General features: G+C 41.5%; 1 protein-coding gene across 6 annotated transcripts in view; it reads left to right on the top strand.

Moving 5' to 3' along the window:
• The window catches only part of MIA3 (MIA SH3 domain ER export factor 3), a 53715-nt gene extending 37779 nt beyond the window's left edge, over positions 1–15936 (top strand). For 3 of the 6 annotated variants that reach the window (XM_008268390.4, XM_070055340.1, XM_017347772.3), the window contains 21 exons: positions 855–943; positions 1848–1925; positions 2016–2126; positions 3529–3600; positions 3755–3859; positions 4492–4614; positions 4720–4831; positions 6041–6096; positions 6186–6276; positions 6440–6578; positions 9191–9292; positions 9807–9867; positions 9984–10019; positions 10094–10161; positions 10273–10373; positions 10526–10663; positions 11886–11954; positions 12062–12141; positions 12274–12339; positions 14090–14222; positions 15099–15936. In XM_008268390.4, the coding sequence (XP_008266612.3) occupies positions 855–943; positions 1848–1925; positions 2016–2126; positions 3529–3600; positions 3755–3859; positions 4492–4614; positions 4720–4831; positions 6041–6096; positions 6186–6276; positions 6440–6578; positions 9191–9292; positions 9807–9867; positions 9984–10019; positions 10094–10161; positions 10273–10373; positions 10526–10663; positions 11886–11954; positions 12062–12141; positions 12274–12339; positions 14090–14222; positions 15099–15406 (2138 nt within the window). In that variant the 3' untranslated portion in view covers positions 15407–15936. The remainder of the gene's footprint in view (positions 1–854; positions 944–1847; positions 1926–2015; positions 2127–3528; positions 3601–3754; positions 3860–4491; positions 4615–4719; positions 4832–6040; positions 6097–6185; positions 6277–6439; positions 6579–9190; positions 9293–9806; positions 9868–9983; positions 10020–10093; positions 10162–10272; positions 10374–10525; positions 10664–11885; positions 11955–12061; positions 12142–12273; positions 12340–14089; positions 14223–15098) is intronic. The other 3 variants (XM_008268392.4, XM_017347773.3, XM_008268391.4) reach the window with 2 other exon arrangements.
• The last annotated feature ends 252 nt before the right edge of the window (positions 15937–16188 follow it).

Genomic DNA, 16188 nt, shown 5'->3' on the forward strand with positions numbered 1-16188 from the left:
TAAGGGTTGTTATACTTCTCTTAAATTTTAATATTTTTATACCATTATTGCTATTAACAATAGATTGCTTTCTTTTTAAAGATTTATTTATTCATTTAAAAGACAATGACAGAAAGAGAAGGAGAGTGAGAGATCTTCCATCCTCTGATTCAGACCCCAAATCCTGCAACAGCCAGGTCTGTGCCAGGCTGAAGCTAGTAGCTAGCAAATCCGTCTGGGTCTCCTGCATGGGCAGCAGTCCTGCAGTATTTGAACCATCATCTGCTGCTTCCCAGGCATATTAGCAGGGAGCAAGATCAGAAGCTGAGTAGCCAGGACTTGAACTCGCACTCTGATATAGGATGTAGACTTTATAGTGGCAGTTAAACTGATGTGCCACACACTCATCCTACTGATTTTTTTTTTCCAAAAAATTTATTTATCTGAATGGCAGACACACACACATATCTTACATCTGCTGGTTCACTCCCCAGATGCCTAGGGTAATAGTTGGGGCTAGGCCAGGCTGAAGCCTGGAGCCAGGAACCTCATCCCCATCTCCCAAGCGGGTGGCAGAAAACCAAGTACTTGGGCCATCACCTGCTGTCTCCCTGGTGCATTAGCAGGCAGCTGGATCAGCAGTGGAGGCAGGACTCCATCCTGGTCACTCCAATGTGGGATGTGTGGGTATCCCTAGTGGCCGCTTAACACACTGCACCACCACAGCCGTCCCCAAATTAGTTTTTAAGGGCGTGATAGTTGTACTAGGAAGTTCTTTTCCTCCTAGTGCCAGAAAACATGTGTGTGTGTATATAGTGGGTAATTCAGCTCCATTTAGTGATCATAGTAATCTTAAGGATTTTTCCCCTTTTTAGTCACTGAACAGCAAATTTCTGAGAAAGTGAAGAATATCATGAAAGAAAATGCAGAACTTGTACAAAAATTGTCAGATTATGAAAAAAAGGTAAAAATATTCTTTATTTTTCCCACTCTTGGTTCCAGCTTGAAATATTTCCACCTGTCTTATAATATTTCAAAATTGTATTTTTTAAAAAAGATTTATTTATTTGAAAGTTCGAGTTACACAGAGAGAGGCATAGAGAGAAAGAGAGAGAGAGAGGTCTTCCATCTTCTGGTTCACTCTCCAATTGGCCGCAACGGCCGGAGCTGTGCCTATCCGAAGCCAGGAGCCAGGAGCTTCTTCCGGGCTCCCACTTAGGTGCAGGGGCCCAAGCACTTGGGCCATCTTCTGCTTTCCCTGGCCATAGCGGAGAGCTGGATCGGAAGTGGAGGGGCCAGGAATTGAACTGGCCCCCATTTGGGATGCCAGCACTTCAGACCAGGGTGTTAACCCACTGTGCCATAGTGCCGGCCCCTCAAAATTGTATTTTCTTATTTGATTATTTCCTATAAGCTGTCCAAATCTTAAGCAGTCATTGAATATATAAAGCAGTGACTCCTTCCGTAAATTTTTTTAAAAGATTTATTTATTTATTTGAAAGTCAGAGTTACACAGAGAGAGGAGAGGCAGAGAGAGAGAGAGAGAGGTCTTCCATCTGCTAGTTTACTCTCCAGTTGGCTGCAATGGCTGGAGCTGCGCCAATTTGAAGCCAGGAGCTTCTTCTAGGTCTCCCACACAGGTGCATGGGTGCAGGGGCCCAAGGATTTGGGCCATCTTCTACTGCTTTCCCAGGACAAAGCAGAGAGCTGGATTGGAAGAGGAGCAGCCAGGACTAGAACCGGCACCCACATGGGAGGCCGGTGCTTCAGGCCAGGGCGTTAACCTGCTGCACCACAGCACCAGCCCCTCTGTAAATGTTTTGATAGCACTATAATGTATGTTTCTGAATTCTCAATGTTTTATGTAGATCAAAGAATCAAAGAAACACGTTCAAGAAACCAAGAAACAAAATATGATTCTTTCGGATGAAGCAATTAAATTTAAGGTAAAAACTTACTCTTTTTTGGGGATTGTAATCTAAAATCAAAAGTAAATGCAGTGAGTAATTATTACTAAGCTTAATTTTTTTTGGTAGGATAAAATCAAGCGTCTTGAAGAAAGTAATCAAATTCTGGATGACACTGCTAAAAATCTTCGTGTTATGTTAGAATCTGAGAGAGAACAGAATGTCATGAATCAGGACTTGGTAAGAGTTCTGCTGCTAAGTGTTACTATGATTTGCCTTTTGAACTATTTTGTATATTATGTGAGTTGAACTTTTCCATCCTGGATACCCCATCCACAGTTAAGCTTGATTACCCAGCTGAGGTAGGATCTGGCAGGCTTTTCTGCTGTAAAATGATTCCTTTTCAATTGTTTCCTTCCTCCACTCTCCACAAGGAAGTGCTTATTCCTAGCCCTCAGCTAAACAATGAAGTGCTAGGTTCTCCCTCTAGTGTCTTGATAAATTATTTCGGAGTCTTCTATATGTGAGATTTGTGTATTCTCAAATTCTAGCATGTTTAATTTAGCCAAGATAATTTCTAAAAAAGATTTATTTTATTTGAAAGGCAGAATTACAGTGAGAGGGAGAGGGAGAGAGAGAGAGAGAGAGAAAGAAAGAAACCTCCTCTTGTTCACACCCCAAATGGCCAGAACGGCTGGTGTGGGACCAAGCCAAAGCCGGGAGCCAGGAGCTTCATCCAGGTCTCCTACATGGGCGGCAAAGACTCAAGTACTTGGGCCATCTTCCGCCGTTTTTCCCAGGCTATTAGCAGGGAGCTGGATTGGAAGTGGAGCAGCTGGGACTGGAATAGCACCCATATTGGGATGCCGGTGTTGCAGGTAGCAGCTTACCTTGCTACACCACAGTGCCAGCCCCTAGGCAAAAGAATTTTTAAAGTGACCTTGGGATTATTTTTTCTGTACCCCTAGGAAAAAAACATTAATTTCAACTTGTTTACTTGAAAGTTTTATTTTATTTTCTTTGCATTTACTTTTTTGTCTGGTCATCCCATATTACATTATTTCATAACCTGGAAAAGTTGATGGTTGCCATGAAATATTGATGCCTTCAATTATTTTTCCTCATCTTTTTTTAAAAAGATTTATTTTTATTTATTTGAAAGTCAGAGTTACACAGAGAGAGAAGGAGAGGCAGAGAGAGAGGTCTTCGATCTGCTGGTTCACTCCCCAATTGGCCGCAGTGGCTGGAGCTGCACCCATCTGAAGCCAGGAGCCAGGAGCTTCCTCTGGCTTTCCCACGGGGGTGCAGGGGCCCAAGGACTTGGGCCATCTTCTGCTTTCCCAGGCTATAGCAGAGAGCTGGATCAGAAGTGGAGCTACCAGGACTAGAACTGGCACCAATATGGGATGCCAGCGCTGCAGATGGCGGCTTTACCTGTTTCACTGCAGCACCGCCTTCCCCCGCACCCCCAACTTTTTAATCTTGATTTTCTTCCCAAGTCAAAACCAGATCTCCTGATTTTTCCAGAAATGTAGCCAGTGGCTCAGGATATGTTTTGTTAACGGCTCTTCATTTTAGCAAATATCCCAGCATTTTGACTAAAATACTAATGCATGTTTTGTGTTCTATTTCCACATGGCAGATATTGAAAAACAAGAAATCTATAGAGACGTTAAAGGATGTTATTTCAGTGAATGCCTCAGAATTTTCAGAGGTAAAGATGTTAATACTATATCTTAGTTTTGTTGAGGAGCAGAAATTAGTTGTGTGCTAACATATACAGTAAACAAAAACTACATGATGTTTGGGAAAGTGTAACAGTTTTTCCCCCTTTGGAATCAAGTACTAATAGTACTATTTTGCATTAGGTTCAAATTGCCCTTAATGAAGCTAAACTTAGTGAAGAGAAAGTGAAGTCTGAATGCCATCGGGTTCAAGAAGAAAATGCTAGGCTTAAAAAGAAAAAAGAACAGGTAAGAAAAAGATCATGTCATAGACAATATAAACCAGAGAACTGAATATCACTGTCTTGTAAATATCTTTTCCTGGATCTATTTTTAAGGTAATGAAATATTCATGCAGGACCTTATTCTTGGATGTGTAGTTTATGCTTCCTAAATTGAGTGCATGTATATGTTCGCCATCTGTTCTGGATTTTCTTTTCTTCTGCACAATTTATTGCAGCCATGAGAATGTTTAGTCTTTATCTTGTCAAACACCAACCAGTTATTAACTTGAGTAGCTTCAAAGGGTCTACTGGATTGACTTCCTAGACAAAAAGCACTAGGTATTTCCTAGCCCTCCTTGAACAGTTACTGATCAGGAGTCTGGACTTAGAGACAGTGAGATGTGTTGTCCTTTCCTGTTGGAAGTATTTGAACTGGCTGCAGTTCTCTGAATTATGCAATAATAGGGGTCAACTTACTTGATGGCTCTGATGTTCTTGCTACTGCTCAGAAGGTTGGAGCCACCCTCCCCTTACCCTTAGCCTAAAGTGACAGGCCAAGGGATGTAGCTTTCTACTTCCTGTCACATTCACGTGGTCGTAGTGTCTCCAGTGCAAAAAGCCCTAATCTGTAGGAATTCATGTGCTTTGATTTTTCAGTTGCAGCAGGAAATTGAAGATTGGAGTAAATCCCATGCTGAGCTCAGTGAGCAAATCAAATCATTTGAGAAGTCTCAGAAAGATTTGGAAGTAGCTCTTACTCACAAAGATGATAATATTAATGTAAGTTCATTCTCATGATATATGGTTAATACTTAAGAATTCTCAGGAAATCTGCCAAATTATAATTGAGAGGCTCTTACACCCTCCCTTTTGCTTCTCTTTTAGGCATTGACTAATTGCATTACACAGTTGAATCGGTTAGAGTGTGAATCTGAATCTGACGGTCAGGGTAAAGGAGGAAGTGAGTCAGATGAGTTAGCCAATGGAAAACTGGGAGGTAAGATCATCTTGGGGAGGTGGGGTTTCTTTTTGCTTTTCTCTCTTTAATTACATACACTGGTGCTGCTTTTCAGCTGACTGCATTTCTTCTTTTTCTTTTATAAAAAGTATATATTTATTTATAAGGCAGAGTGACAGAGAGAGAGGTAGAGACAGAGAGAGATCGTCCATCTGCTGGTTCACTCCCCAAATGGCTGCAGTGGCCTAGGCTGAAGCCAGGACCCTGGAACTCTGGGTCTCCCATGTGGATGGCAGCCCAAGCAGTTGGACCATCTTTTGCTGCTTTCCTAGGCACACTAGCAGGGAGCTAGATCAGAAGTGGAGCTGCTGGGACTCAAACTGGCACTCTGATGTGGGATGTTGGTATTGCTGGTGGCAGTTTAACCTGCTGCGCCACAACACTGGCCCCTGAATTTCTTCATAAGCTTTAAAGTTGTAGATGTTTGTCACTGACTTTGTACATATATTTGTTTGCATTGAGCAGAAGTAGGCTGATGGGGTGTTAAGTAGCAATAAACAGACAAAGAACACTGATTTTGTTTTTACATCCCATTGAGAATAAGGTATGTATACTGGAGCTGCATTAGTTGTTTGTAACACCTCTAAATATTGAAACACTATACAGTAGGGGAAAGTTGTTTCTCAGCTTTATGGAAATGACATTTGATTTTAATATACATCATCTTTAGCTCTTGGGTTTTGAGGCCTGCAACCTGTTTTAAGAGTATTAAGGTGGTCAGAGCCATAAATTAATGTCATGCAGAGGCTAGAGGGCAATAGGACTAGAGATTAAGTAATGTTTACTGATGAGGAAAATGTTTCTGGATGCTGTCTTCTGAGTTGGATGTTACTTGCATACTGGCTGTTTTAAACCATACCTGGTAGCATTTCAATGAAAGAAGAGGAGTAGTGGGTCTTTCTGAATAAGACACTTGCCCTGGTGGACACAGGTCTGAGAGAGAAGGGACTTTATCTCACATATTTCTTCTTGCTCAAGAATAGCATAGATAACATTTTTACTGTACATACTAAAGATTCACTTTTTCAATCTAAGCTTTTAATTCTCTTAAAAGTCAATTTGTTTTGTTGGTTAATTTCTTGTTTCTTTCAATGTTGGAACATGGTAATTATGTAACTTTGGGGAAGTCAGGAAAATTCAGAATTAAAAGCAAGGAAGAAGAGTCAATTCAAGTTTTTTGTTTTTTAGGTGACCAGAATGAGAAGATGAAGAATCAAATTAAGCAGATGATGGACGTCTCTCGGGTATAGTCCTTTTATACAGTCTCATAAATACCCATGAATTCTTCCTGTGCCTCACTTTTAAGAGTACATCTTTCTTCTGCAATTTTTAGACACAAACTGCAATATCAGTAGTTGAAGAAGATTTAAAACTTTTACAATTTAAGCTAAGAGCCTCGATGTCCACTAAATGTAACCTGGAAGGTAGGTTGCTTTTTGAGAAGAAATTGCCATATGCTGGAATGATGTAAAATTACGTTGAAAAGATGCGGAGAGTTTCTTGCTTTCATGCTTCCCACTCCTCTAAAGCACTGCCCCTGTGACCAAGTCCTCGGGCACACACAGATAACAGTGTTACCCTTTACAGAACAAATAAGGAAGCTAGAAGATGACCGCAGTGCCCTGCAATCTGCCAAAGCTGGGCTGGAAGATGAGTGCAGAACGCTGAGGCAGAAAGTGGAGATTCTGAATGAACTCTATCAGCAGAAGGAGATGGCTCTGCAGAAGTACGTTCCCATTGTTCATCATTAACAGTGTTACTGCCATCAGGAATACATGTGTACATTTGATCTCTAAGGTTATCTACAGTGTGTTCATCTGTAATTAGTAGCGGTCCTTCTTCCTTCGGTTTTGTTAATTCCATAACTTTAACCAGCCTGCAGAAATTGTTGCCCTTAATTCCTATGAAGGGGAGCGGTCTATTAGCACTAGCAGTACTGCTGCAGAAGTGCTTCCCTTTTTCTTAAAAGATTTATTTATTTATTTGAAAGTCAGAGTTACACAGAGAGACAAAGGAGAGAGAGAGAAAGAAGTCTTCCATCCACTGGTTCACTCTCCAGTTGCCCACAGTGGCCAGAACTGCACTGATCCGAAGCCAGGAGCCAGGAGCTTCTTCCTGGACTCCTATGCGAGTGCAAGGGCCCAAGGACTAGGGCCATCTTCTTCTGCTTTCCCAGGCCATAGCAGAGAGCTGGATCAGAAGTGGAGCAGCCAGAACTCGAACCGGAGCCCATAATGGATGCCGGCACTGCAGGTCACGGCTTTACCTCTGTGCTACAGCACTGGCCCGACAAAGTGCTACTTTTTTGATGATCTGTACCCTTTCTGTGATTCCACCACTTAATTCACTTTCTTTTTTGTGGTCAGTTATGTAATTCTGATTTGTTGCATTTGTTCTGTCAGCTTTTTTATATTATTATTTTAAGATTTACTGATTTACTTGAAAGGCAGAGTTGCAGAGAGAGAGAGGTTTTCCATCCACTGGCTTACTCCCCAAATGGCCACAATGGCTGGAGCTGGGCCAATCCAAAGCCAGGAGCTAGGAGCTTCTTCCTGGTGCAGGGGCCCAAACACTTGGGCCATCCTTACTGCTTTGTCAGGCCATCAGCAGGGAGCTGGATCAGAAGTGGAGCAGCCAGAACTCGAACTGGCGCCCATATCGGATGCCGGCACGGCAAGTGGCAGCTTTACCTGCCATGCCACAGTGCCTGCCCCATTAGCTCTTAATATAGCCTTTAAAAATCCTGAATGGTTTGTATTACCTCTTTTTCAGTTACATAAAAATTTCAAAAGGAATATTTAGTTAGTGAAGATATCATAAATTTTGGACTGTGTATAGTCAGGTATTCAGACTAACCATGGTGTAATTGTGGTAAGGATAAAAGGAGTTTTGAATATGGAAATACTTGCTTGGTATGCATATTTAGATGTTAATCCTGTGACATCTACATTTCAAATTTAGAGCTAGATAGCTCTTGAAAGATACATTTTTATAGTTCATTTTAAGATTTTTCTCCACAAAATATCTGAATGCTCATCTTTTCTGTCAGTCCCCTAAGTTCAAACTCTGTACAGCTGTTGGTGTGTGCAGTCTCCATGTCTTGGTGGTGTAAAGTCTGTGAAGGAGTTCTCGTTCCTTCGAGATCAGTTCTAGACTCCGTGCAGTGGGGGGTGCTTCCCACTGGTCCTGCGTGGCCTCTACAGCTGCACCAGCTTGCAGCTCCTTCTGCCGCTGGCGCAACTGTGGCCACATTCACCGGTCCCTGCATGCCCTCGAGCCTCTTTGTCTTTACGTACACTGTCGTCTTTGCAGTGAAAATGTCTTTTACATTATTTCCGCCTGGCAGTCTCCTGCTTACTCACACATCTGTCTCCCTTAAAATCTCCTGTGGAGTTAGAAACTGTGTGAGTACTAATTTTTGTTTTTATATATAGGTCTTGAATATGTTATTTAAGTTCAGATTGATGGTTGCTTTCTGTTTCATGGCCTGTTCTGTGTTTTTTTTCTCCTTTCTGTTTGCCTATCTATCTAAAAACCTTAAGGACCATGGCATATATCCTAGACTTATTAAGAAGTCTGATACAGGGGCAAGCGTGGCACAGCAGTTAATAGTGTCGTGGAATGCTTGCATCCCATATTAGGGTGCCTGGATTCAAGTCCTAACTCTGCTTCAGTTCCAGCTTCCTACTCATGAATGTGTACCCTGGAAGGCATCAGGAAGTGGCTTAAATAGTTGGGACCAGGCCACCCTTGTGGGAGACTTGGATTGAGTTCCCAGGCCTGGACTTCTGCCATCCCTAGGTGCTGCTGATATTTGGGGACTGAGCCAATGGAAGGAAGATTGCTATCTCTCTGCCTTTCAAATAAATAAAATTTAAAAAAAATTTAAAATGTCTGATACAGTGGAATAGATTTACCTCTCTGAGCTTCAACTCCTTTCTTAGGGGGGGGCCAGCACTGTGGTGTAGCAGGTAAAGCAGAAATAAGGGAAATAAATAATCCTCTCTTTTGTCCTGAAACACTTAATTGTGTTATTAGACCAGTCCTGGCTTTCCACATTGATGCAAGTGAGCACAAGAGGCTTTCCCATGGAGCACCTAGTGTTTTTTAAACTTGTCTTAATTACCAGTGAGTAAAGAATTATGAAGAGAGATTAGAAAATGAAAATGTTTTTGCCCAGAGGCCAGAGTTTGGTTTTTATCCCTGCATGAGGTTTGAATCGCCTCCTATAGGATTTTATATGTATTTTAGAGAAGGATGGAGAATTACATTTGAACAGAGCATTCCGGCTGCTTGGCAGAAAGAGAAACTTTGACTTGACAACTGGTTCTGTCTTAGGAAGCTGAGTCAAGAAGAGTATGAGCGGGAAGAAAGAGAGCAGCGGCTGTCAGCTGCAGATGAAAAGGCAGTTTTGGCTGCAGAAGAAGTAAAAACTTACAGGTGAGTTGAGTTTCTGAAAGTGTCAGTGGTTGGTGTCTGCGTGTTTACGTTACATAGAAGAAAACAGCACAGAAGCATGAATACATTCATCTATAAGAAAAAAAGTAAGTTTTAAGTTAAATAAAAACTTAAATATTTACTTACTTAAGCTTGTAGCTAGCAAGACCACAGGAGAACTTGGTGCAGATAATTCTGGGTGTTTTGTACATTGGAGTATTCTTTAAGAAAGCAGTTTACTCTGTGGTGTTTCAAAAACCATTAAAGTGATTATGCTATTTGATATGCCCAGTAATCATAACTCTGGGAAATTTTCTATGAATATAATTGAAAAAAAGCTTTTTGGAGGAAGATACTCCTAGTTGGATTATTTGAAGACATATTGAGGAAAAATTAAGGGAGTTAGGATATATCAACTCAGAATCTATAGCCATTAAAAGTATACTTGCTAGAGAAAGGGAACATAGATTGTTTCTAATTTGATTCAGTTATACTTTTAACTGAGTGTAATTCTTAGGCGGAGAATTGAGGAAATGGAGGAAGAACTTCAGAAAACGGAGCGCTCATTTAAGAACCAGGTAATAATTATAATTCCTACAGTTGCAGAACTCTGATACCTAATACAGACTACTTCAATGACTAGTATAATAAATCTCTGAACATGTGTTCAGATTTCATGTGTTATCTTTTTCAGATTGCTACTCATGAGAAGAAAGCTCATGATAATTGGGTAAGATTTTTTTCTTTCTTTCCTCTACTTTGCACAATCTGCCACAACTTAATTTGCATACTTCTTCTAAATAGCTCAAAGCTCGTGCTGCAGAGAGAGCTATAGCTGAAGAGAAAAGGGAAGCTGCCAATTTGAGACACAAGTATGTGATTTTGATATCTGTATTTTCAGAGAATGTTAGAGTTTTTTTTAAAGACTGCAACAGGGAATTGGTTGATATTTCATATTTGTCTGTTCTTTGCCTGTATTGAAGATTACTGGAAATAACCCAGAAGATGGCAATGCTACAAGAAGAACCTGTGATTGTAAAGCCCATGCCAGGGAGACCAAATACACAGAACCCTCCACGGAGAGGTAGGGAACACTTTGTAAAGGGCAGCAGTCTATTTTTTGATGCAGAATTTGTGTGTAAATCACTACTTTTTATGCCCTAGAGTAATCCCAAGAACTAATTTTAAAAAAAAGCAGCAGCAGCAGCTGTCTTTAAAAGGCATTGTCATCTTCAGGTCCCCTGAGCCAGAATGGCTCCTTCGGCACATCCCCTGTGAGCGGTGGCGAATACTCCCCGCCGCTGACCGCGGAGCCGCCCGGGAGGCCTCTCTCTGCTACTCTCCATCGAAGAGACGCGCCTAGAAGTGAATTTGGTGAGTATTCATGTGCTCTTGAGCATTCCAATGTAAATTCAAATTTAATATTTATTTAGGAATTCTAGTTGTAAACATTCTAGAATTTGAGTCTGATCAGTATAGAGAGGAAAATGTCTTAATGTCATGGTGCATAGTTAACTGCAAGATCTGCTTTAGAACAGAAAATATTTTTTATTTTCCTGGAGCACTCTTTCCTGGTATTATTTCTTGATCTTAATTTTTTACTGTGAAATATAAGCCTTTATCTTTAAATACATTTTGATAGGATTCCTCTTGCAAATATTGTAAAAGTAGCTTTAGAACTTTAGTTCATGCAGCATACATACTTACATTGCTCATATACTATGAAATACTTTAAGTCTATTTTGAACCTTTTTTTTTTTTTTTTTTTTACTTTTTGACAGGCAGAGTGGACAGTGAGAGAGACAGAGAGAAAGATCTTCCTTTTTCTGTTGGTTCACCCCGACAATGGCCACTCCAGCCGGCGCACCGCACTGATCTGAAGCCAGGAGCCAGGTCCTGGTCTCCCATGGGGTGCAGGGCCCAAGCACTTGGGCCATCCTCCACTGCACTCCCGGGCCACAGCAGAGAGCTGGCCTGGAAGAGGAGCAACCAGGACAGAATCTGGCGCCCCGACCAGGTCTAGAACCTGGTGTGCTGGCGCCACAGGTGGAGGATTAGCCTATTGAGCTGCGGCGCCGGCCGAATCCTTTTTTTTTTTTTTTTTTTTTTAAGATTTACTTATTCAAAAGAGTTACAGAGAGGGAGAGAAGGAGAGATCTTTGTCTGCTCCTTTACTCCCCAAATGGCCACAGTGGCTGGGACTGGGCCAGACTGAAGCCAGGAGCCTAGAACTCATCCAGGTTTCCTCTGTGGATTGCAGGGGCTCAAGTACTTGGGACGTCTTCTCTTTCCCAGGTGCATTAGCAGGGAGCTTGAAAGGAAGTGGAGCAGCAGGGATTCAACCTAGTGTTCATACAGGATGCCAGTGTTGCTGGTGGCAGCTTGTCCACATTGCTTGACCCTATTTTGAATCTTAACTGGAAATCCAGGACCAGTGCTATTAACATGCAGGGTTTATTGCTGTTCTTTCAGTCTAGGGCAGTTATTTTAATTCACTTAAATCTTTGTGGAAATTATAAGTGATTAGTTAGAGTTTGCCCAAAGTTGGTTATTTCTTAGGAAAAATGCATGCAAGGGCTGTTGTTTCTTTCTCAAGGGTCAATGGACGGGCCTCTCCCTCGTTCTCGATGGCCATCGGAGATATCTGGGAAACCTCCTGCCTCTGGTAAGGGACCTGAGTGGCTTTAGGATTTAACACTGGAGCAAGTGGGGTAGGATTTTTAGTTCCCTAACAGAGTACGCAAGTCTCAGTCAGTTCTTTTCCTTTAATAGATCCAGGATCTGGTTCAGCACCCATGTTGAACAGCAGCTCAAGAGGTTCTTCCCCTACCAAAGGGATGGACGAGGGCAAGGTAAATTCTGCAGTCAATTGGAATTACAGTTTAGGAATTCCAGAAATCTTTAGCGTTCCTTATCACACTTTCTTTGCCTTACCTCCTGTTTCTCTGTTCTATCTGTATTACCTCATTTATTTTTTTAAAAAGCAAACTGTTCCCCAGGAGCCTGGAGGCCCGTCAGTTCCCAGCATTACCTCTGAGCATCCAGTAGCAGTAAGTACTTAGAGGTGCTCCTGGGCTTTTATTTTGTGTATTTCTGGAAAGGATACAAGGAGTATGACACTAACCTTGTTTGCTCTAAATTGCATGGCAATGTTCATCTTACTCTTCTCCTTGACTTGGGAGTGTTACTGAACTATGGGCTCATGATTGGTTGGTTGGTTTTTTTTCTCCTCTTTGCAGTTGTGGTTAGACTATTAATCTGTTTAGAGCATCTGCCATACTTTTTAACATAAAAGATGTGAAAAGGCATCATTCCAACTTTATATTGTATGTTTTGGTGCTGAATGTTGTTAAGCAAATTGTATAACTAATCATTATCATCTTTGTTTGAAAATATGGTATATAAGAATGCTTTCATTTATTTTCTAGGCAAGCCCTATTTATCTGAAGTTACATATAAATAACTGAAGAATTTGAAATAGTTTCACTGAAACAATGAACATCTATAAATTACCTACTGAGCTAGTTGCTAGGAATAGCCCTAAATTATGTTCACCTAAGTGTTTTCTCTTGTAACTTTTATAGCTGTTAAAGCAGTAGGTCCTCTCTAATCTTACCTCAACACATTGAAATCAAAGTAAATTTGAGTTTGTAATCCACTTTCCCGTAGGCAGTGATTAGTCAGTATCATAATACATAGGATTACTAGTGAATGTGGGTAAATATTAAGAGCTATGCCTGCTTTAGATATTGTTTCTGTTGGAAAATACTTCCAGTGCAGGACTTCAGTAATATATTTGTGGTTTTTTGTTTGTTTGTTTTTTGGACAGGCAGAGTGGACAGTGAGAGAGAGAGAGAAAGGTCTTCCTTTACCATTGGTGCTGCGGCCAGCACACTGCGCTGATCCAAAGCCAGAAGCCAGGTGCTTCTCCTGGTCTCCCATGGGGTGCAGGGCCCAAGTACTTGGGTCATCCTCCACTGCACTTCCCTGGCCACAGCAGAGAGCTGGCCTGGAAGAGGGGCAACTGGGACAGAATCTGGCGCCCCAACCGGGACTAGAACCCGGTGTGCCGGCACTGCAAGGCGGAGGATTAGCCTAGTGAGCCGCGGCGCCGGCCACCAGTAATATATTTCTCTTAGATCTTTATATCCAGTGGCAGCTGTGTAAGACCCAAGATCCCACTGAAATAGAAGAGTTCAAAGAGTAGAGAATCCTTGTGAGAGAGGAACAGAGGTTTAGAGTCCAGCCTGGTATTAACTATTATAGTTTGGCCTCTTACATGCTGTGTGACTTTCTCTGTGCCCCTGTTCCCTTCTGTTTGGAAGAAAACTATGAGATTATCAGTGACCTGACAATGTATGAAAGGCCAATTGAATGTACTGACTAGTAGCTGTTATTACATGTGGAGAGAATGAGTTTTTTTGTGTTTTTTCGTTCTCTGCACACTCAATATGGAACTAATGAGCTATTGTGATGAAAGGATGGATTAGAAATAGATGACAGGGTATATGGTATGGCTTTTTTAAAAATTAGGAATCACCTGCATTAATAACTTGACAGTCCTCTTCTCCTTCCATTTTTGTTGCAAATTTCAGTGGAACTGTCATTTCTGTGTCCTCTTTGAACCTCTCTAAGCTGCCAGTGGAAACAAATGGGAGGAGTGGAGCTGGTGGTGGTGCACAGATTTTGCTTTTTGGACAGGTGCCTGACATTGGCTTCTTTGAATTTTTAGCTTTTACTGGTGCTGGTTCTTTTGTCTGTCAAATGCAAGTATTTCAAAACTTTGCTTTTTTTCTGCAGGTTAATATGGCTCCAAAAGGGCCTCCTCCTTTCCCAGGGGTGCCCTTCATAGGCCCTCTGCCACCACCCGTTCGATACGGACCACCTCCTCAGCTCGGCAGACATTTCGGGCCTCGACCACTGCCTCCGTTTGGTATGATGATCTAGACAGCAGTAACTGACTTGTAAAGTATAGGCATCTTTTCTTTCTCTGTAGTGCTTGCTGACATAGTTGGTACCGCAGGGCTTCGCAATGCAAGGAGGAAGCTGAGTACATTTTAGCTTTTCTTTGAGTTTCTCAGAAACCATTAGGTGCTGCATAATCTCCCTGTACTCAGATGGACAGCAGCTGTCTCCTAGACAGAGAAGGGGCAATTTTATAGACAGCCAGAAATATTACTTCTACAGCTGTTCATTGAGTATCTTTGGCTATGTACCAGGCTGATTAAGACCCATCCTGTAACTTCATTTCAACAAACAAAAACCTTGCAGTCATCCATTGGTAGTTGATCACCAGATATAAAAGAAGATAAGAGCAAATGCTTCCTCCAGCAGAGCACCTGAATTTTGATGCAATGTATTAGGTTCATGCTAACCTACTATATGAGTTTTAAACTGATAATTAATAGATGTGGAGTTGCTTTATGAAAATTCATTGCAGTTAAATGCTTATTTCACACCCTGTTTTCTTGGCATGATATACAGTACTTCCAAGCACAAACAGAGCTCTTTGTGCAATAAAGAGGGCAAAACTGTATTGACAAAAAATTCCGAATCTGGAGCTAGGTGGAGCCATGTTTAAATCTTTCCTAGCCTATGTTGTATCATGGCCGGCCGGCCATAGGCATGTGGTCCAAACTTGCTGAGACTCAGTTTGCCTCATCTGTAAAGTTGGAATGCCATCACTAGATTTTCTAAGGCTGTGAGAAACTAATTCTAAACTACTAATGCATTAATATATTCGTATCTGGAACCATCTTAATTTAGATGTGTTCCTAGATGTTTGTGTGACCAACTGTTTATTTTCCAGGTCCTGGTATGCGTCCACCAGTAGGCTTAAGAGAATATGCACCAGGCGTTCCTCCTGGAAAGCAGGACCTGCTTTTTGATCCTCGGGAATTTGTACCAGGACACACACCGTTTAGACCTCCAGGCCCTCTTGGTCCAAGAGAGTACTTCATTCCTGGTACTCGGTTACCACCCCCACCTCCACCCCAGGATTATGCGCCATCACCTGCTGCAAGAGACTTCCTGCCTTCGGGCTCCAGAGAGGAGCCTCCACCTGCTTCTCAGAGCAGCAGCCAGGACTGTTCACAGGCTTTACAACAGAGCCCGTAACTGACCTCTGACATTCAGTCAGAGAGAAGCAGACTGTGCACTCTTCGTTACAGTAAGGATTTCATTGGCTTCAGAATCCAAAAGTTTGTTTTAAAAGGTTTGTTTATAGAACTATGCTGACTTGGCAGTATGCATTTTTGAGCCAAACAATTAAAAAATACCATTTTCTCCCCTAAAAATATTCACTTCTTAAGCTAGAACATCCTTACAACTTTGAAATGTGCAATAAACAGTACCTGTGTTTTAGTTAATGTAGTATATGTAATTGCTAAATGATTTAGAATGTCATGAAAAATATGAACATTTCCTGTGGAAATGCTTTAAGAACGTGTATTTCCATCATCCTATTTTTAGTGTACACCAGTTAAATACAGAGCAATGGTGTTTGTAAGTTTGATTTTTTTAAAAAAAATATGGTCATAAAGACTGTTACGCTAAAAATGTTTACTAAAAGATCACCAAACTTTTATTTTCCCCTCTTGCTCAAGTTCTTTGTAGTAATAGTTCATAAAAATTTGTTTATTAATATATTCCAAGTGTCTGTTGATTCATTGGATTGTCATGAAGACTTGTACCATTTAGGAAACATGTAAACCTGGGCTCCCACAACTGCAGTTGACAGCGTGGAAGCCCACGCCCTATTGCTCAGCCTCAGTCACCTGCAAACTCACAAGTCATTCCTCCCTTTTAAGGCAATGAAGTCACTGATCCCACCTGTACAGCGTCTGTGTGCTTTCTTATACCTTCATTGCCCACTGGAAAATGATTTTCTGAGTGTGGGT

Source organism: Oryctolagus cuniculus, chromosome 13 (genome assembly GCF_964237555.1).
Source record: "Oryctolagus cuniculus chromosome 13, mOryCun1.1, whole genome shotgun sequence".
NCBI lineage: Eukaryota > Metazoa > Chordata > Mammalia > Lagomorpha > Leporidae > Oryctolagus > Oryctolagus cuniculus.